This window comes from Ranitomeya imitator, chromosome 3 (assembly GCF_032444005.1).
Source record: "Ranitomeya imitator isolate aRanImi1 chromosome 3, aRanImi1.pri, whole genome shotgun sequence".
Taxonomy (NCBI): domain Eukaryota; kingdom Metazoa; phylum Chordata; class Amphibia; order Anura; family Dendrobatidae; genus Ranitomeya; species Ranitomeya imitator.
In genome coordinates this window covers 751,298,689-751,321,129 of record NC_091284.1, presented here as the reverse complement: position 1 = coordinate 751,321,129, position 22,441 = coordinate 751,298,689, and the positions used below count along the sequence as shown (strand labels likewise).

The window sequence follows — 22,441 nt, the reverse complement described above, 5'->3', positions numbered from 1 at the left end:
GTTATATTGTAAATAAAGATACATCAAGAATAAAGTCTTTTATTAGAAATAAAACAAAACACAAACTTTTTTATTTAAAAATAATAAACACAGTTATACTCCCCTAACGCCTATTCCACCAAAGCACTCGTTCTTCTGTAATAAACCAAAAATATAAAAATATCCCTCACCTCTCCGTCGATCTGTCCCACGCCATAAATCATGTCTAGGGGAAAAAAACAGTTTTTAACCTGGACGGTGCCAAGATGCGACCGTCCAGGCTTAGAACTTGACCATGACCTCGGTGAGATCCCCGCTAGCACCGCAGTTCAGACCTACTGGGAATGCAGCCTCAGTGACCGGAGGTAACCTCTATGACTTCAACGCCGGTCACTGATGCTGCGCTCCCAGTAGCTTATTCCCCAGTGGTGCTCAGCCTGGACGGGAATCTTGGCACCGTCCAGGTTAAAAACGTTTTTTCCCCCAGACATGGATTACGAAGTGGGACAACGATGGATAGGTGAGGGATATTGTTGTTTTTATTTTTGGTTTATTACAGGAGAATGAGGGCTTCGGTGGAATAGGTGTTTTGTTGAGTATAAGGCTGCTTTCACACATCAGTTTTTTGCTGTCTGGCTTAATCTGGCGAATTTTGAAAAAAAAAAAAAAACGATCTGGCAAAAGTTGCCGCCGGATCCGTTTTTTTTTTTTCTCATAGACTTGTATTAGCAATGAATTGTCTTAAGTTTCATCCGTTTTTTGCCGGATCCATCAAAAAAAGTGTTTCCGGCGGCCGGAAAAAATGGACATATTAACGGTTTTTGAGTCCGTCAAACTTGAGGAAATCCATTGCTAATAATGACTGTCTCTCTTTCTCTCCTACTCCCCGGATATCGGCTAGTCGGATCTGGCAAAAAAACAAAACAAAAAACCCCGGATCCATCGCATCAGTTTTCCACAATTTGTGACAAATCAGTTTTTTTTTTCAAAATTCGCCAGATTGAGCCTGACGTCAAAAAAGGAGATGTTTGTGTACTCACCGTAAAATCTTTTTCTCCGAGCCAATCATTGGGGGACACAGGACCATGGGTGTTAGTGTCCTCCTAGTGGCAGCAGGATAAGTAAACAAAAGATTAACTCCGCCTCTGCAGTATACACCCCTCCACTGGCTACAATTTCACCAGTTCGGTAGTAAAGCAGTAGGAGCATGAACAAATGACAAACTGTCAAAACCAAGGAGTAACAACAAGCCAAACAGGCTAACAGGGTGGGTGCTGTGTCCCCCAATGATTGGCTCGGAGAAAAAGATTTTTACGGTGAGTACACAAAAATCTCCTTTCCTCCTACGCCTCATTGGGGGGACACAGGACCATGGGACTTACAAAAAGCAGTCCCTGGGTGGGGAGCAATATGCCAATACCCCATGTACCACTGGCTTACGGCTAAGGAACTGCCGCTTGCAGAATGCACCTGCCAAGGGCGGCGTCTGCAGGAGAGAGAGAATGAATGTGGTAATGCTTAGTAAAAGTATGCAAACTGGACCATGTCGCAGCCTTGCAGACCTGCTGTGCCGACGCCTGGTGCCGAATGGCCCACGAGGCGCCCACCGACCGGGTAGAATAGGCCTTGATCCTAGCTGGGATAGGAACACCTTTGGCACGATAGGATTCTTCAATGGCCAACCGAATCCATTTTGCCAGAGTAGCTTTGGAAGCGGGAGAACCCTTCCTTGGTCCCTCTGGAAGAACAAACAGGACAACCGACGTGCGGAAGGGAGCCGTACGCGAGACGTACCGACGAAGAGCTCTTACCACAGCAAGAGTGTGCCGAGCCTTTTCAATGCGGTGGACCGGTGCCGGACAGAACGAAGGCAGAACAATCTCCTCATTGAGGTGGAAAGAAGAGACGACCTTGGGCAGAAAAGCGGGAGAAGTCCTCAATACCGCCTTGTCCGAATGAAAAATTAGAAATGGAGGGCGGCAGGAGAGTGCAGCCAACTCCGAAACCCGCCTAATGGCCACTAGGAACACTACCTTCCAGGAGAGGAAGGTCAGGGACACGTCCTGTAGCGGTTCAAAGGGAGCCTCCTGGAGAGCTCTGAGAACTAAATTAAGATCCCACGGATCCAAGGGCATTTTCTAGGGAGGCGCCACGTGGGAGACTCCCTGGAAAAAAGTCCTCACCAGCAATCTATTGGCAATCTTTCGCTGGAAAAGGACTGAATGCCGAAACCTGACCCTTTAGAGAGCTAAGGGCAAGTCCCGACTCTAGTCCATACTGAAGAAATTCCAATATGGCAGGGATAGAAAATACCAGAGGGGATCGCCCCTGTGCGTCGCACCATGAGAAGAAAATTCGCCAGGTACGGTGGTAACAGCGCATGGAAACAGGTTTCCTAGCCCTGATCATGGTGGAAAATTCTATTTTGTTTCCGGTGGATACCAGTTCCCTGACCCACTCGTTGGAGACGACTGAGTGCCAGGCCTGGCGGAACAAAAGTAAACGCCCGCCTACCCTGTTGGTGCCCCCCGGAGGACGCAAGGAGTCCTTACATGGGGGATCTATGGAATGTGGATCCCTTAGGCCCGGGTGGTCTTGGTCTGGGTTTCCAATTATGGTTAGGTCTGTAAGAGACCTGGGAGCCTCGGCCGCCGCGCGTGCCCTGTCCAGGTAGAGGGAGTGGAAGACCAGTTGGTATTGTTACGAAAAGGCCGAAATCGGGATTGTTGTTGATACCGAAACGGCCGGGCAGGCTTTTGTTGGGGAAGAAATTTACTTTTTCCCCCGGTGGCATCCGAGATGATTTGGTCTAGTTTTTCTCCAAACAAACGACCAGCCTGGTAAGGCAGAGATGTCAAGGAGCGCTTGGAGGCCGAATCTGCTTGCCAATCCCTGAGCCACAGAGCTCTTCTGATGGAGATTGCATTCGCGGATGCTTGTGCCGCGTAATTGGCTGCGTCTATTGAGGCATTGACTACAAAGTCCCCAGCCTGGGCTATCTGGTTAGCCAGGTTGACCGCTTCAGGAGGAAGGTCTCTAGCTTGCATGGTTGAGGAGAGCGTCTCGGCCCAAGCGGTCATAGCCTTACCCACCCAAGAGGCAGCGAAGGAAGGAAAGAGGGAAGCTCCTGTGGCCTCGAAGACGGAGCAAGCCAGATAATCAATATGGCGGTCAGAGGGGTTCTTAACAGAGGAGCCGTCTGACCGGGACAGGATGGTATTGGAAGAGAGATGTGACACAGCAGGGTCGACTGAGGGGGACTGCAGCCAGTCCTTGATTAGGTCCTGAGAAAAAGGATATTTGGCCTCTATGGGCTTTTGACCCATGAAACGTTTATCGGGACGATCTCTATGTTTTTGTACAATTTCCTTGAACTCAGGATGAGTGACAAAAAGCTTTTGGACACGTTTAGTCTTTTGAACGACACCACGTGTTCGGGCGTAGCCACGGATTCCTCGGTCACCTTGAGGGTCTGGTTAACCGCCTCTATGAGAGAGTCGAGTGTCTCTTGGGAGGGGGAGAAATCCTGAACGTAAGAATCGTCAGACTCATATTCAGAGTTGTTCGGGTTGTCTGGGGAAGGGGACCGGGACGCAGAGGTCGCCGACGCTGAAAAACCAAGTGGCCCGTGGTCAGGGGAAGAAACATGGGCCCGTTTTCTGGAACCCCGAGAAGGAGGAGATGGCGTATGCCCCCTGCTGGTGGACGGATCCGTACCGTCGCCTGTATCCACCGCGGACTGACCTGAAGGGGGGGCCCGGAGGGATTCAACCACCCTGACTAGAGAATCCATAGATCGTGACAGAGAAGCTGCCCACTCAGGGAGACTAGGCTCCACAGGGTCGGCGGCATCATCGGCGGGAGGCGGCTGCACAGAGGCCGGGACACAATCCGCACACAAAGGACTAGTGTGAGCTCGGGGCAGGGCCGCATTGCAAGTGGCACATACAGTGAAAAATACTGTGTGCTTCTTGTTACCCTTTTTAGTCTCCTTGTATTGAGACATCGTGTCTTTGGCGACAGAGCGGGCAGTATACGCAGGGAAGGGGTTAAGCTTTCTTGAAGCAGCTTACCCACGATCCTGTGCCTCCGGGGAGGAATTAGCCGTGGCGGTTCCTGGAGTGCTGTGGACGCGTGGGCTCCTTGCAGAGAGGTAGAGCAATATGGCCCCCGAGATCTGCAGGGCGCCTCTCGTCCCAGACGAGAAGCGCCGATATGAGGGGGCGGGGTTACGGCCGTGGGAGGGACCTGCCCACTGCGGCCTACTCCGGCTGAAAAGCCGGGGACTAAATTTTTTAGCCTGCCCGGCGATGCGCGGCGGAGGCGGCCGCAAGGAGCGACGCTGACACCGCAGGCCCCCGACCGCCGGCATTTCTCCCCAGGGACTCCCGCAGGTAACGCCGGCGCCTCCCTGGAGCTTCGGGGGGCAGGAGGGATGTATACTTACAGAGCCCTCCGGTCGGCGGTCCCCCTGTCATCTGTGTGCTCCACTCAGATCCTCTGCCAGGTAACGCTGGCACCTGCCTAAAGGTCCTGCAGGGCGCTGGAATAGCCGTATGCATCGCCATAGTGTGGGCCTTGTCTGTGGGGCCCTCGGAGAGACACGTCAGAGCGGGCTCTGTGCTCGCCGTTTAGCAGGGGGGAAGGGAGATCGGACCCAGGATGGGAACAGTTGCCCCAGTAAAAATTGGCGTGCTCCAGCGTCGCAGGAGAGGGACGGGGAGATATACTCGCCGTGCTCGCCTGTCGCTGGTTCGGGGGAGAGCGGGCCCTATAAAAAAAAAGGACTCCGTCACCCCCTTCACTCCGTTAGATAAAAAAAATTAAAATTTAAATAAAATTAAAAAAAAAAAAAAAAAGTTGGGGTCTGAAAAAGACCCAAGTGCCTCCTACAGACACTAAGCAAGAACTGGTGAAATTGTAGCCAATGGAGGGGTGTATACTGCAGAGGAGGAGTTAATCTTTTGTTTACTTAGTGTCCTCCTAGTGGCAACAGCATAACACCCATGGTCCTGTGTCCCCCAATGAGGCGTAGGAGAAAAATTGACGTGTAGAAGTATCCTAATGGTTTTTTTTTATTTTTTTTTATTTAAAAATAACAAACAAGTAAAAGTGTGTTTTGTTTTATTGCTAATAAAGGACTTCATTCCGGCTGTGTCTTTATTTACAATACAACTATAGGATTAGTAATGGATGGGTGTCTTATCTAAAGAAGAGCTTTGGGATTTTGCTTTCTATGAAATCATTCACGTCATGGATGCTTCCTTTGCTCCAGATCTTCAAACAGTGCATGCGGGGTGAGCTGGACTATATCTTTCCCTGACAATTTCTGTACCCACCTCTAGCTGGGTGGTCCACATGTAACTTGGCACCCATTTAAATACATCATTGTAAATACACACCTGTACTTTGTATCTCCCCCACCTCATTGTAGATCGTAAGCTCTCACGAGCAGGGTCGTCTTATTTTGCTTTAATTATTGTATTGTTAACGTTGTTACTTATGACTTTTGTGTTTGAAACTGTTAAACTGTAAAGCGCTGCGGAATATGTTGGCGCTATATAAATAAAGATTATTATTATTATTATTAAGGCTATAAATACCCCTCTGTACTGTGTTTCTTTAAAATTACTTAAAAAAGATGACGGTACAGCGTTGAAACAAGAGGCTTATTTCCATCCAAGCTGCCCATCTCCAAAGGGCTTTTATTCTCTATACAGAGAAATAATGGAGACAAGCTGCTATAATGTCACTCATGCCCAGACAGAAGAGATTCCTGCTCTTCTCTTTGTACCACAAGTTTAGAAGAAGCAGCAGTATCGAGGACATTATACAGCAGTACTTAGTTGTGCAGCTGTGAATCCAGCTCTGGGTTGACACTTAGTAGAAAGCAGGCGGGTGGGTCTATACATGTCAGTGCATTTCTCACTAAGATCCTCCCCTAAAATTTATTAGGCTGCTGTAATCTAATCCCTTAGTAAGCTAGTATTCCAAAATAGATTTTAGTAGAGTGGGGGAGAAGTGGCTCATAAATGGAGAAACAAGAATATTTCTCCAATTACATAAATCAGATTACAGTCGACTATAAGAAGCTTTGTAAAATATTTCGAGTTTGTGGAAAACGCATTTACTAATGAGAATCACTGGTGAGAGAAGCCATGATCCAATGTCCACGATCTCGTTGTTAGGCTGGGTTCACAATGCGTCAATGGTGTCCGTTAGACAGACTACGTTACACCGCGGCATAAACGCGGTGTAACGTAGCCCGTTACGGCCGCCATTGACTGCAATGTCGGACGCATCGCTAGCGCACGCCCACAATGGGCGTGCGCTAGGGATGTGCCGTCATTGAGTGACGGACCCGGAGACGCGGGCTGCAGCATTTCCGGGTCCGTCACTGCTAGCACAGATAGAGCATCTGCTAGCTCTATCTGCCCTAGCGCGATGCAAATGCCGGCACTTGCGTTACAGCAGCCAGTTAGCGTGTGTGCTGAATGGGCTGCTGCCAACGCAGTGTGAACTTAGCCTTAATCTTCCCACACCAAAGCATTTAAAGGGAACCTAACAGCGGATACAGTCATATATGTTTGAAAAGCGGAAGAATTCCAGAGAAAAGCCTACTTTAAAAACAGAAGGGCTATTTAGCCGCATGGGTGACTAGTCAGACAGGCGAGTCCCTGGCAGCTTCTTACTGCCTGCTCCCCTTGAATGACAGGTTTCTCTGTGTGTGCGCGTGTATAGGAAGAGACCCATCCCTTCAGCGCATCGGGTGTGGAGAAGCCGCCGAGGACCCGGATGTCTGACTTGTCACCGGTGCTGCTTTTACAGTAGGTTTTTCCCCAAACACCTGGTTGAAATCATACAGTCGGTGTCCGATACGTTCTGCAGGATCCATGACCAGCATACATCAGCCGTCAGGTTCACCATAAACATACACCGTAGTTCTCGGATTATAAGATGAGATCTCAATCTGCTCATGCACCGCCTCTGACGGCCATTTTCTCATAGTTCACCGCATAGCATCCATAGAAGTGCAGGGCTTCCACTAAATGTCGGCAGAGCCCCCGCACCAACGAACACCCCCTCCTACCAGCATCACCCCGCAGCGTATACCTCCAAACACCCCCTCCTCCAAGCCCAGGGCCCGCAGTACTGCCCGACTCCTGCTGCAGCCACCCCTCCAATAATGGCCACTGGTACATACAGCTGATGCATGAATCCGGAGGGCCAACACTGCCTTAAATTTTATTTAACCATTCCAGGTAAGGTCAGGCTTTCAGTCACAGTAATTGCCGAGCCGTGTCAAAGGGCCTTTATCTCTCAGTGTAGCCTTTTCACTCTGGAAATCAGTGGTCGTCTGAGATCAGGCTTCGCTAATGTGATCTCGTCAGCGTAGCCAAACTGCCATTATAACTGGATCTCACCTTTAAACTGTAAATCTTCACAGGCCTTTTGTAAAATCCCATAAAACCTGTGATTGAACCGATTACAGCATGTAAATGGTCTTGCTTACATAGCAGCTACCACCGCCAGAAACACCAATGATATCAATTAGGTGACGTAACCAGGGGGGAAAACGTGTCCGTTCAGCCAAGAGGCTTCACACTGTACAGATGCCCTCCACTATAACACCAGTGATAAAGCAAATCGTGGCAAGAGAAGGGAACGCATTACTCACATCTGCTGGCCAGACTGTAGTTTGCGAGTCATCAAGTTTGATAGATTTTTCCACTTTTGCATATTTTTCAACCTAAAAGAAAAAAAAAAAAAAAAAATAGGAGCCAAGAGCCAATTAGGCTGTGAATATAAGGGACGGCTGAACATTCAGAACGATGATCCGGTCATATGGATACAGACCAACTTTGGGTGTTGAAATTTGCAAGACATTCTTTCAAATATTACATAAAATTACACATTAAAGGAAAGCTGTCAAGTGAAAAAAATGCTATTAACCTGCAGATATGGGGTTAATCTATAGGTTTGTAGCGATCTGAACCTGCCCGGCGCCAGCACCGCTGCCGAGAGGAAAGCATTAAGCTACTTACTGGTAGCGGCATTTCTCGGAGGCCCATGACAGCACGACGAGAGAGGGGATCCGCCCATTAGGAACAGGAAACCTACAGATACAAAAGGGCGGTACCTCTCCCTTGCCTCAGTTGTATTTCAGAGTCTTGAGAGGACTACCGCAGTTAGTGGTACCCAAAAATATACACTATATACAGATTATATACAAAATATCAGACATCTATTGGGAGTGGTATCGTATTGTGAAATATATACATTTATAGGAAGTGCAACCCCCAGTGAATAGGGAGGGAACTAAGGGTGCTGTCATGGGCCTCCGAGAAATGCCGCTACCAGTAAGTAGCTTAATGCTTTACTCGGACTCCCATGACAGCACGACGAGAGAATTACAGAGATGTAAGGTACCTTAGGGAGGGACTATGGCCTGTAGCACCCTTAACCCGAATGTGAGATCAGAGGAAGCCCCCAAATCCAACCTATAGTGCTTAAAGAAGGTGGACGGGGATGACCATGTGGCCGCCTTACATATCTGGTCGATTGATACTCCAGACTTTTCCGCCCAGGATGTAGCCATGGCCCTGGTGGAATGCGCCCTCAGATTCTGCGGAGCCGGACCTCCACCTGCAGTGTAAGCCAAAGAGATAGCCTCCCTAATCCACTTTGCTAGAGTGTATTTTGATACCCTAAGTCCCTTTCTAGGGTTTTGGAAGGATAGAAACAACGCATTATCCTTCTTCCATGTGTCAGTAATAGAAATGTATTCTAGCAGGCATCTCCTAACGTCTAATGTATGAAGAAGTTCTTCTTTAGGGTTGGAAGGATTGGGAAGGAAGGATGGTAAAACTATCTCTTGTGTCCTGTGGAACTGTGATGACACTTTTGGTAAATAGGCTGGGTCCGGTCTGAGGATTACTCTGTCTGGTAGAAACTCCGTATAAGGGGCTACCCTGGAGAGCGCTTGTATGTCTCCAACTCTGCGAGCAGATGTAATTGCCACCAGAAAGGCTGTTTTAAGAGATAGGGCCTTAATTGAAGCTGTTTGTAATGGTTCAAATGGCTCTCTAGTCAATGCTGACAGGACTAGGTTGAGATCCCAAGGCATAGATCTATCCTTATGTATGGGTCTAGCTCTAATAGAAGCTTTAATGAACCTTGAGATCCAATAATTATTGGCGATGTTACATGAAAATAGAGCCCCTAGGGCCGAGACCTGTACTCTTAGGGTACTAGTGGATAGATTTAATTCTAGGCCCTTCTGCAGAAACTCTAAGATTTGTTTTATAGGTATTCCCTCTTCTAAATTAAAATCAGAAGAGGCCAGAAATTTCCGCCAGGTCCTAGCGTAGATTGTTGTAGTTATCGGTTTTCTACTTTTCATAAGGGTCTCAATTAGACTCGAGGAGAACCCTTTGCTTTTTAGTAACGCCCTTTCAAAATCCATGCCGTTAAATGGAGACTCTTTACTTGAGGATGGCTGATCGGCCCCTGGTAGAGCAGATCTGGAATGTCCGGAAGTACCCAGGGGTCCTCCACAGACATGGTCCTGAGCCAAGTGAACCAGGCCCTTCTGGGCCAAAATGGGGCAATCAATATAACTCTGGCTCGATCTTCCCTTATCTTCCTGACTACTAAGGGAATCAGGCCCAGTGGAGGAAATGCATATGCCAGTCGAAAATCCCAACTGATCAGAAAAGCGTCTACCGACAGAGGATTTTCTCTGGGATTTAGGGAACAAAATTTTGTTGTCTTCCGGTTGTCCCTGGTAGCAAATAAGTCTACTTCTGGATGACCCCATTTGTGGACGATCTGATCGAACACGCCATTGTTTAGGGACCACTCCCCTTGTCTCAGGGTGTTGCGGCTTAGAAAGTCCGCTTTGATGTTTTCTTTTCCTCTTATGTGCAAAGCAGTTAGAGATAAGAAGTAACTTTCTGCTGTCTGGAACAGACGATCCGCCACTTTCATCAGTGACTCTGAATGAGTTCCACCCTGATGATTTATGTATGCGACCGCCACCTGGTTGTCCGATAGGATCTTGACATGATGACCCTGCAGATATGAGAGGAATTTTTTCACTGATAGCTCTACTGCCATTAACTCTTTCTGGTTGGAAGAGGCTGATGTCAGGGGAGGGAACCATAGGCCCTGAACTGTCATGTCATCTATGTGTGCTCCCCAACCCGTAGGGCTAGCGTCTGTAGTTACAACACGCGTAGCCTGAGACACCCAGGGAACTCCCGCCGATAAGTTCTTACTATCCAGCCACCACCTAAGAGATGTGAGAGCTTTTGGACCTAAGGTAATCTGATTCTGCAGGGACCCCTGTAAGATTCTATCATTAACCAGCACCTCGGATTGTAAAGGTCTGGTGTGGAATTGGGCCCAACGGACGGCGGGAATGCAAGAGGTTAAAGAACCCAGTAGAGACATAGCCTGTCTAAGGGTCATGGATGGTTTGTCAATTGCCCTAGACACCTGCTGTTGGATATGTAACAACTTGTCAGGTGGAAGACAACACTGTTGGGATTCTGAGTTTAATAATAATCCCAAAAATCTTTGTATTTTCTGGGGCTGTAAACGAGATTTTTCGTAATTTATGATCCACCCCAGATGCTCGAGTTTGGCTGTGGCTGACTCTAGCTGAGAACGGCGATGGTCTGCAGAGCTCCCTACTATAAGAAAGTCATCCAAGTAGGGAATAATTAGGATGTCAGACTCTCGTAAGTGTGCCATGACTTCGGCCACTAGCTTTGTAAACACTCTAGGAGCTGATGATAAGCCAAAGGGAAGAGCTCTGAACTGGAAATGGCGAACCTGGCCCCCCATTGACACAGCTACTCTCAGGAATTTCTGGAAGTGTTCATGTATTGGAACATGATAGTATGCATCTTTTAGATCTACCACTACCATGAAACAGTGATTAAACAACATCTTTATTGCTGAGTTGATTGTTTCCATCTTAAATGACTCATTGACCAGAAACTCATTAAGACATCTGAGATTAATGATCGTTCTAAACGAATCGTCTGGTTTCTTAATCAGAAAAAGAGGAGAGTAAAACCCCCTCCCTCTTTCTGATTCCGGAATTTCAATCAACACTCTTTTGGAACATAAGTTGATAACCTCGGCTTCCAGGGCTGCTTGCTCAAGGGGGGAGGAACGTAATGGGGTCAATTTAAATCTGTCACGAGGCCAGAGATTGAAGTCCAGTTTTAGACCTTCAGTAATGATGCCTCTGACCCATTTACTGTTGGTAATGTTAAGCCAGGCTGGAGAAAATGCTGACAGCCTGCCCCCCACCGGAACCGCTAGTCATTGGTCCGGTTTTTTCTGCTCCTTTGAGGAACGGCGAAACATATAGCCCGTACCTCTACCGCGTCTGTCCTCCCATCTAAAACTTTCTCTAGTGGGAGAGGACCCGCGTTTCTTCCCGCGACCAAATCTCCTTCGACTGAACGGCCGGCGGTAAGATGGATATAGATTGGGAAATTTCTTTTTATCATCCCCTGCTTTTTCCAACAACTCGTCCAGTGTTGGACCGAAGAGATATTGACCTTCGCACGGGATGGCGCAGAGCTTGGTTCTAGACTGAATGTCCCCTGACCAGCATTTCAGCCACAAGGCCCTGCGAGCAGCGTTGGATAGTCCTGCCGCTCTGGCCGCCATTCTGACAGAGTCCACCGATGCGTCCGATAGGAAGGCTGCAGCATTCTGAATAGTTGGTAGGGTCTTCAGAATAGTGTCTCTGGATGCACCGTCCTTAAGTTGAGATTCTAACTGATCTAGCCAGACCATTAAAGATCTGGCCGTACATGTTGCCGCCACGGCTGGTCTGAGAGACCCAGCCGCCATCTCCCAGGTACCCTTAAGGAATATGTCTGCCTTCCTGTCCAGAGGATCCTTGAGGGTCCCCATATCCTCAAAGGGTAAAGAGGCCTTCTTTGACGCCTTCGCCACAGCCGCGTCTAATTTAGGAGCTTTATCCCATGTCTCTACAACCGGATCGTCAAAGGGATACCTGCGTTTTAACGCTGGTGGAAAGGCTCCCTTTTTTTCAGGTTTCTTCCATTCTCTAAGAATCAAGTCCTGAATTTTTTCGTTTACCGGAAAGGATCTATGTTTCCTACGATCAAGTCCGCTAAACATCATCTCCTGTCTCGAGGGTTGTGGTTTAGGTTCCTCTATACCCATGGTGCCTCTGACTGATTTGACAACTTTGTCGATTCTATCCAAGGGTAGACAGAATCGTCCTGACTCCTCATCAGATGAAGAGGAGAGAGGACTTGAGAGATAGGAATTCTCCTCTCCTTCTCCTGAAGAATTAGAGTCCAAGGGAGTCCTATGTTTTGAGCCTTCTGCTTGGGATAGGGACCGTAGTGATTCCCTTACTTCCAGCCGGATCATTTCCCTCAGACTTGCCGGAGTTACGGACTCTTCTGCTACCTAGGGGAGGACAATATAGGAGATAACTAATATCTGACCTAATGTCACTACCACCAACCCTCTCCTGTAGACCTCACCGTCTGCTGTATACAGGGGGCACATAACTTTTTTGCACAAGAGTCAGGTAGAGGGACTCCACAGAGGGCACATTCCTTATGCTTAGACTTCCCCGTACTCTTCTTCCCCTAGAAGATAAAGTATAAAGGGGCCTGCGTCACCGAGTGAACTTTCACGTAGCTCACTTACCCGTGCGCCAAAGTATAGTACCGGAATCCGAGGGGTCTCTTTAGCCGAAGCTCTGGATCCTTGTTCGGAAGAGCTCTTACGACTAGGTTGGTCGCCTCTCTCCTTCTGTTTGGGCTTCTGACGTACCTCGTCTGGCAGCTGCTGCTGCTCACCACCACTCTCCATGACGAAATGCGACCAAAAGCAGGGATTGTCATCTCCACCTGCATAAGTACCCCTTGGATCCGGTCAGCAGATGGGTCAGCGCTGTCCCTATTGGTCAAGGATACAGCAGAGGGCAGGAGGACTTGCGACAGAAGACCGGCATACAGACGTGATGGGCGCCGCCATTTTGGAACGACTGCGCATGCGCAGACGTCCGGCGACCCGGAAGCGGCCGCTAACCCCGCCCCCCCACGTCACTGCACCGGAAATGCTCCAGCACACGCTGAGAGCTGTGCAGGACGCCGGGGATGGAGTGCGGCGCTCCGGGAGCTCACCCACACGCCTGAACCCGGCATCTGCAGCCCCACCATACCGCTGCACCACCAATGGGAATACTTACCTGCGCTGACATGATGGAGGCAGGAAATCCTCCGGACTCCTCTCCCTGCTGTGAACGCCACTGCCGTGAAGTCCAGCAAGGACCACCGTGGCGTCTCCAGGGATCTCCGCACCGGCCGAGGTAGGAGACCCCCCCGCTACCGTATTCGGCCGGCCGGCCTGGGCCTTCTGTCTGTAGGCACCCGTCCCCTCAGGAACAGGAAACCAACTGAGGCAAGGGAGAGGTACCGCCCTTTTGTATCTGTAGGTTTCCTGTTCCTAATGGGCGGATCCCCTCTCTCGTCGTGCTGTCATGGGAGTCCGAGTAAATTAACTTTTTTCCATGTGGCAGCGTTCAGGTTTTAGTCAAGAGGGTGGTGCCGACGAAGGTTCCGTCACCGCTCTGTGTATGGAGAGTTGCGGCTGTAACACCGCCCCCCCACCGACTGACAGCAGGATCACTATCAGAGCTGGCTGTCAGTCAGGGCTTGGGGTGTGGTTACAGCTGCCGCTCTCTATACACAGAGCGGTGACTGAACCAGTGCCGGCTCTGGGACTGAAACCCAAACACTACCGGGAGGAATAAAGCTCATTTCCTCCTGGCAGCGGGGCTCTAAGTGTTGGCGTCGGGCAGGTTCAGAGAACTATTAACCTACAGATTAACCCTATATCATTTTTTTTTTCACATGACAGGTTCCCTTTAAAGGGAACCTGTCACCCCGTTTTTTGAGATTGAGATATAAATACTGTTAAATAGGGCCTGTGCTGTGCGTTACTATGGTGTATGTAGTGTACCCTGATTCCCCATGTATGCCGAGAAATACATTACCAAAGTCGGCGTTTTCGCCTGTCAATCAGGCTGGTCTGGTCAGGTGGGCGTGTTCACAGCGTTCTTTTCTTCCCCAGGTTTCCGTTGGTGGCGTAGTGGTGTGCGCATGTCCAAGGTCCGGATTCCCTGTGCCCACGTGAAGACACAGCGCGCGATCTGCGCTGTCATTCCTTTCATCAGTGCGGGCGGCCATCTTCCTGGGGCCGCGCGTGCGCAGATGTAGTGCTCTGCTGCACGGGGCTTCAGGAAAATGGCCGCGGGATGCCGCGCGTGCGCAGAAGAGATCGCGGCGGCCATTTTCCCAAAGCCGAGTTTGCATCTCGGCTTTGGGAAAATGGCCGCCGCGATCTCTTCTGCGCACGCGCGGCATCCCGCGGCCATTTTCCTGAAGCCCCGTGCAGCAGAGCACTACATCTGCGCACGCGCGGCCCCAGGAAGATGGCCGCCCGCACCGATGAAAGGAATGACAGCGCAGATCGCGCGCTGTGTCTTCACGTGGGCACAGGGAATCCGGACCTTGGACATGCGCACACCACTACGCCACCAACGGAAACCTGGGGAAGAAAAGAACGCTGTGAACACGCCCACCTGACCAGACCAGCCTGATTGACAGGCGAAAACGCCGACTTTGGTAATGTATTTCTCGGCATACATGGGGAATCAGGGTACACTACATACACCATAGTAACGCACAGCGCAGGCCCTATTTAACAGTATTTATATCTCAATCTCAAAAAACGGGGTGACAGGTTCCCTTTAAAAGGATCCACGTAGGAATATAGAAACAGTGCTTACACCAGATCGGCACGCTCATTCATATCCCCCATAAGGGGCATATGGTTGTGTTAAAGGGGGCTTTCCCATTTAGGATACCTCTATGAGCTAGAGTAATCTTTCCCCTGTCTGACTTGCTGCGGCACCCTTTTCTAGAAGAGGTTGGACGCAATAAGAAAATACTTGAAACAACTTGCATGCCTATACAGCTACAATCAGCAATTACTAAGGGTTCTTTGTAAACACATTGCATTACTTATGTTGTGCTGGCTCTTAGGCTGCATTCTAGTCCAAAGACCAATATTATACCGATTTCTGCAGAAAACCACCAACAAGTTGGTTAAGAGTAACACCCGAAGTAAGTGGAGAGTCGTGATGCACGTAGACTGGCTGAGAATTGCTGGTCCTTGAGTATCGGCCCATGTAAACATGCTGGTGATCGTCCAACAAACGTGCAAAATGCTCGATCGTCAGGTGATGAGAGGATAATTTTTATGCCGGCATAAAAAATTATCATTTTCGGCAGCTCATTACCCCAAGAGGTGATCTGCTGCCGATAATAGGATAGTTCTTTTCACCTACAGTATCCTGTTAATTATTCTTTCCATAAGTACTCATTGGCATATGGTAACAGACCAGCAAAGGAGGGCCGGTAAACCTTTATACAGTCGGCCAACACCTGTTACCAAGACAAGATTAGCCCGTCTGCATGCACCTTTAGCTCTTCCTATATTAGATTACTATACACCTGATGTTAAATTGGACATATACCAGAATGCAAGTCGTCAGAGCAAACTTTATTGGAACCTTGAGCCAGTAAGGATCATGGGAGATTTCATCTCTGAAGCCTAGAGAATTCTAAATATTAGATTGATCCGGATTAAGCACCTACACAACCCCTTACGTGTACCTACTGAGACACTTAAATTAATTGGATACAGCAAGTCCACACTGGTGAAGCTGATCAGTCTAGGACCTAGGTCATACTCACATCCACTTCAGAGGGCACGGCAAGGGAGCAAGAATTTTGTTTCCATAAATCGACATACTAAAAAAAATTAAAAATAAATAAATTAAAAAATAAAAAAAAAAAAAGAATAAGAATATATCCCTAAAATAGGTCAGTGAAATCACAGACTGTTTATTGATATCAAACTTCATAGCATCAAAGATAAATCCCAGAGACTTACGTTTCCAGTTTTGGATATTTTTAGGTCAAACTGAGGTTGTGTAGTTTTCCTTTCCTTCCTCTTATGTAGATAATCTAGAAGTTTGAGCTGTGGTGGGATGGGACAGTTGGACAATTCTTGCTGCCGGTTCAGAGCTGGTCTGGAGTAGCGTTTCAGACACCTAAAATATAAGGCCACGTTCAGCAATAGAGACTGGCAGCAATTATCATGGACGAGTGCTTACCCTGGCTGCTGAGGCCTGTACAAAAGGATTACCATTAGTGATGAGTGAAAATGCTCGAACAATGTGCTATCAGAGCACGTGATCGAGAAATATGCTCGAGTCCTGTATGGAGATCCTGTTTGTTGGGCTCTCCACGCATGTGTCGGGACTGTCACACAACCGCGACACATGCAGCTGCGGCGCCCATTAGACGGCGCGATCCAGGTAGCCGGGTTTCCTCTGCAGCTATAGCGCTTGCCGAATAAGAGGGAGCCCGAGCAAATTCGCTCATCTCTACGAATGACCCAACATTCCAATATAGGTGGAGTGGCGGCACCTAGCAGCCTCATTGTTCAGTGTCCAGCAGCCTCGGCAGCGGCTGGATGTAAACAGAACGGACCACCACTGCTGTCACCCTGCAGCCGCTCTCAGTTAAAGAATTTGCCTCATACGTTCGAATAAACGTGAAACAATTTGCCCAGAGAACCCTTTTCAACATCACATACTTGGAGAACCTCTTTAAAAGGCGATACATTTTTTTGCCATGTACCCATGAGTTTAATGTATATACGCGAGGACGACTACATTATTCCAGATATCACCTCCCTACTATCCAGAATCCCGCAATGTCTGTCTGCTATTTCATCCTTCTTCTCCACTAGATTTCTAAAACTTAACATGGACAAAACAGAATTCATCATCTTTCCCCCATCTCACACGACCTCCCCAACGAACCTATCCATTACAGTAAATGGCTGCCCACTCTCCCCAGTCCCACAAGCCCGCTGTCTTGGGGTAATCCTTGACACTGATCTCTCCTTCAAACCACATATCCAAACCCTTTCCACTTCCTGCCGCCTCCAACTCAAAAATATTTCACGGATCCGTACATTCTTAAACCAAGAATCTGCAAAAACCCTAGTCCATGCCCTCATCATCTCCCGCCTCGACTACTGTAACCTCCTGCTCTGTGGCCTCCCCTCTAACACTCTTGCACCCCTCCAATCTATTCTAAACTCTGCTGCCCGACTAATCCACCTGTCCCCCCGCTATTCCCCGGCCTCTCCCCTCTGTCAATCCCTGCACTGGCTCCCCATCACCTAGAGACTCCATTACAAAAGCCTAACCATGACATACAAAGCCATCCACAACCTGTCTCCTCCATACATCTGTGACCTCGTCTCCCGGTACTCTCCTGCACGCAACCTCCGATCCTCACAAGATCTCCTTCTCTACTCCCCTCTTATCTCCTCTTCCCACAATTGTATACAAGATTTCTCTCGTGCATCCCCCCTACTCTGGATCTCTCTACCACAACACATCAGACTCTCTCCTACCATCGAAACCTTCAAAAAGAACCTGAAGACCCACCTCTTCAGACAAGCCTACAACCTGCAGTAACCACCGATTGACCAAACCGCTGCACGACCAGCTCTACCCTCACCTACTGTATTCTCACCCATCCCTTGTAGATTGTGAGCCCTCGCGAGCAGGGTCCTCTCTCCTCCTGTACCAGTTATGACTTGTATTGTTTAAGATTATTGTACTTGTTTTTATTATGTATACCCCTCCTTACATGTAAAGCGCCATGTAATAAATGGCGCTATAATAATAAATAATAATAATAATTATTCCAAACACTGTTATACAAGGAGGGGGGCCTGATCAGAAAACTGGCACAAAACACTTTGAAAAGTTGCAGAAGTTTTTACACAATGGGGCGGAGCTGGGGATGTAGTAATATTGCTGCATGCGCCTTTTAAAGAGCCATTTCGTGACTTTAATATTGATGGCCTATCCTTAGGATAGGTCATCAATGTCTGATCGGAGGGGGTGCGACACTCGCCACCGTCGCTTATCAGCTGTTCCCGATGTCTGCACCACCCGGAGCTGCTCAGCTATGTAGCTGCACAGCACAGTCCCGTCAACGGAATAGTGGTCGTTGCCGGGTACTGCACATCTGCCAACTACTGATTTGTTTAGGGGGCAGATGTGTAGTACCCAGCCGCGTCCCCCCCACCGATCAGACATTAATGACCTATCCTGAAAATAGGCCAATGTTAAAGTCCTACAACACGAATGAATTTGGTGCAGCGTACTCTTGCAAGTCCCTCATTATAGATTGGCGTACAAAATGCGAGTCTTAATAAATTGAGGGCCATCAGCTTTTTCAGAATGGAATGCCAGGGTGCCAAACTCCACCGAGTGCATTCACCTGAAACATCAGTATAGCTTTGATGAGTGAGCGTATACAGGTCCTTCTCAAAAAATTAGCATATAGTGTTAAATTTCATTATTTACCGTAATGTAATGATTACAATTAAACTTTCATATATTATAGATTCATTATCCACCAACTGAAATTTGTCAGGTCTTTTATTGTTTTAATACTGATGATTTTGGCATACAACTCCTGATAACCCAAAAAACCTGTCTCAATAAATTAGCATATCAAGAAAAGGTTCTCTAAACGACCTATTACTCTAATCTTCTGAATCAACTAATTAACTCTAAACACATGCAAAAGATACCTGAGGCTTTTATAAACTCCCTGCCTGGTTCATTACTCAAAACCCCCATCATGGGTAAGACTAGCGACCTGACAGATGTCAAGAAGGCCATCATTGACACCCTCAAGCAAGAGGGTAAGACCCAGAAAGAAATTTCTCAACAAATAGGCTGTTCCCAGAGTGCTGTATCAAGGCACCTCAATGGTAAGTCTGTTGGAAGGAAACAATGTGGCAGAAAACGCTGTACAACGAGAAGAGGAGACCGGACCCTGAGGAAGATTGTGGAGAAGGACCGATTCCAGACTTTGGGGAACCTGAGGAAGCAGTGGACTGAGTCTGGTGTGGAAACATCCAGAGCCACCGTGCACAGGCGTGTGCAGGAAATGGGCTACAGGTGCCGCATTCCCCAGGTAAAGCCACTTTTGAACCATAAAACAGCGGCAGAGGCGCCTGACCTGGGCTACAGAGAAGCAGCACTGGACTGTTGCCAAGTGGTCCCAAGTACTTTTTTCTGATGAAAACAAATTTTGCATGTCATTCGGAAATCAAGGTGCCAGAGTCTGGAGGAAGACTGGGGAGAAGGAAATGCCAAAATGCCTGAAGTCCAGTGTCAAGTACCCACAGTCAGTGATGGTGTGGGGTGCCATGTCAGCTGCTGGTGTTGGTCCACTGTGTTTCATCAAGGGCAGGGTCAATGCAGCTAGCTATCAGGAGATTTTGGAGCACTTCATGCTTCCATCGGCTGAAATGCTTTATGGAGATGAAGATTTCATTTTTCAGCACGACCTGGCACCTGCTCACAGTGCCAAAACCACTGGTAAATGGTTTACTGACCATGGTATTACTGTGCTCAATTGGCCTGCCAACTCTCCTGACCTGAACCCCATAGAGAATCTGTGGGATATTGTGAAGAGAAAGTTGAGAGACGCAAGACCCAACACTCTGGATGAGCTTAAGGCCGCTATTGAAGCATCCTGGGCCTCCATAACATCTCAGCAGTGTCACAGGCTGATTGCCTCCATGCCACGCCGCATTGAAGCAGTCATTTCTGCCAAAGGATTCCCGACCAAGTATTGAGTGCATAACTGAACATTATTATTTGATGGGTTTTTTTGTTTGTTATTAAAAAACACTTTTATTTGATTGGATGGGTGAAATATGCTAATTTATTGAGACAGGTTTTTTGGGTTATCAGGAGTTGTATGCCAAAATCATCAGTATTAAAACAATAAAAGACCTGACAAATTTCAGTTGGTGGATAATGAATCTATAATATATGAAAGTTTAATTGTAATCATTACATTATGGTAAATAATGAAATTTAACACTATATGCTAATTTTTTGAGAAGGACCTGTATATGTATGCATACAACGTAATGTATACAGCGCGGTACAAGACATGCACAGAACGCCACTGAATACCAGAAAAGCAGTTCCCACCGTTTCATGGGCCACGTGTTCAGCTTCTGTTTGTTGTACAGCAGGCGGTTTGTAGTGCAGGCAACGGATATTGACGGGTCAAGGCATAATGGTTCGGCCGTGGCCAAGATAAGCTGGCTCTCCAACTGCAGCTTGTCCTCCTAGATGGGGAGTACAATGGAGTAGAAAAATATTTAATGTCGACATTTTTATTCCAGACTACATTAAAAATATAGTTTAAAAGAAACGACAACACACTAAAATAAAAGATAAGATTGCCTTGAATCCCTAGTCATCATAGTCGGTGTTTTTCCATTGTACATGCACAGTGTCACTGGGAAGAGTTATCATTAATTCTGATTACTGGGGTACATCAACTGAGATCCCACTGACCCTTAGATAGGGGTAGCCAGTGGTCCTCCACTAGCCGATCAGCCACATGCATGTTGTCTTTATTCATCATAGACTATGCAAAATACAGAGTGACACACGCGGTTCCAAAAACCAAACAAAAAAAAACACGGGGGGACCCCCACATCATTTTTTTTTTCAATTATTTAATCATAAAAAGCTGTCCAACAAGCTCCATTGGGCGCCATTTTATTATGTGTGGGGGGTTCGAGCAATTAGGTCTATTAACGATCTAAAAAAGCATGAAATCCGCGTGGCAAAAACGTGACGTGTGCACACAGCCTAAGGGAGAAGGCTGGAGAAACGGCCTCACACGGGACTCTACATATGGATTAATGTCAATGTCCCCCACACGACGCCTAAAGATTAACAGAAGGTCTGGCGAAGACATGGACAGGGGAGCGGACGAGAACACCGGCGATGGCGGCAGCAGAGATACGGGGAGGGCCGAGAAGAACAGAATTTCTTAACCCATTTCCAGTCCTTGTAATGAAGCAAAATGGCAGCTGGTAGGCCGCCAGTCAGCCGTCATGTTCTCAGATCAAATAGTGAAAAGTGTGCAATGAATCCGATTCACCACAAATTGGTTTGGTCATCTCTCTTCCCATATATTGGAAACGTACGCGATTCCCCGAACATATTGGGGAAGATTTATAAAAAATGTCTTAAAGAAAAATTTGGTCTTATTGCCTATAGCAACCATATAAGGACATAAGCAAACAAAATGAAAGCAGCTCTGTGATTGGTTGCGGTTGGCGACAAATACAGTTTCATAAATGTTCCCCATCAAAAAGAAAAACCTGCTCTAATTTCTCATTTCAACCAATTACAGCGCAGCTTTTGTTTTGCCTTCTACTTTTGTAAAATGAAAGCTGCACAGTGATTGGTTGCGATGAGTAAGAGTGAGTTTATTTTTACATTCAGCTTGATAAATCTTTTGCCATTTATCAAATGTTGTAGAAGTCTAGAGAAACTTTCCAGGGGCTCAATCAATAATATAACGCTGGGAGCGTCACTCTGTCCGAAGCCTTTATAGACTGCGCAGGCGCAAGCGCCGGCGCAGTCTGGCCCCCACAGAGTGACGCTCCCAGGAGAGGAGGAGCACTGAACGCACACCGCGATCTCCACCGGAGAGTCAGGGACCGTGGACGCGCCAGGAGGGAGGGTAAGTATATTCACCTGTCCTCCGTTCCAGCGCTGCGTGCGGCTTCGTCTCCCGGCTCCTCTGCTGTGTGTGAGTCCAGAGCCCTGTTGAGGGCAGAGCAAAGTACTGCAGTGCGCAGGCGCCGGAAAGGTCAGAGAGGCCAGGCGCCTGCGCACTGCAGTACTTTCCTCTGCCCTCAACAGGGCAGACAAAGTACGCCTGAGCCGGAGCGTGAAGACCAGAAGAGGACGCCGGAGCGGATCTGAGACACCCATTTGACCGGACCGCAGTGGGACCGCCCCTGGGTGAGTATAATCTAACCTCTTTTTCTCCTCTTTCAGGTTACATCGGCGGCTTATCTACAGCATTACAGAATGCTGTAGATAAGCCCCTGATGACGGTGAGCTTACCTCACCTTCGATTTTGGGGGGTGACAGGTTCCCTTTAATAAGCCATGAGCTTCATCTTACATTTTTAAAACTATAGCAGGAAAATAATTGAAAACGGGAATTCCTTTTTTTTTTTTTTTGCAACAAGGACCCTTTAGGCCATGTTCACACAATGCGTTTTTTACTGCGGAACCGCCGCGATTTTGCCGCTGCGGGTCCGCAGCTGTTTTCCATGCAGGGTACAGTACAATGTACACTATGGAAAACAGGAACCGCTGTGCCCACATTGCGGAAATTCTCTAAAAAAGCCGCGCTGAATAGCTGCGGTAAAAAAGAAGGACCATGTCACTTCTTTTT

At 47.9% G+C, this 22,441-nt stretch overlaps 1 protein-coding gene across 9 annotated transcripts in view; it reads right to left on the bottom strand.

Annotated features, from left to right (window-relative positions):
- The window catches only part of SUPT20H (SPT20 homolog, SAGA complex component), a 97,488-nt gene that overhangs the window by 46,128 nt on the left and 28,919 nt on the right, over positions 1-22,441 (bottom strand). For all 9 annotated transcript variants that reach the window (XM_069758943.1, XM_069758948.1, XM_069758950.1 and 6 more), the window contains exons 10-13: positions 20,162-20,301; positions 16,009-16,168; positions 15,810-15,866; positions 7,658-7,729 (exon numbers count right to left, since the gene is read on the bottom strand). In XM_069758943.1, the coding sequence (XP_069615044.1) occupies positions 7,658-7,729; positions 15,810-15,866; positions 16,009-16,168; positions 20,162-20,301 (429 nt within the window). The remainder of the gene's footprint in view (positions 1-7,657; positions 7,730-15,809; positions 15,867-16,008; positions 16,169-20,161; positions 20,302-22,441) is intronic.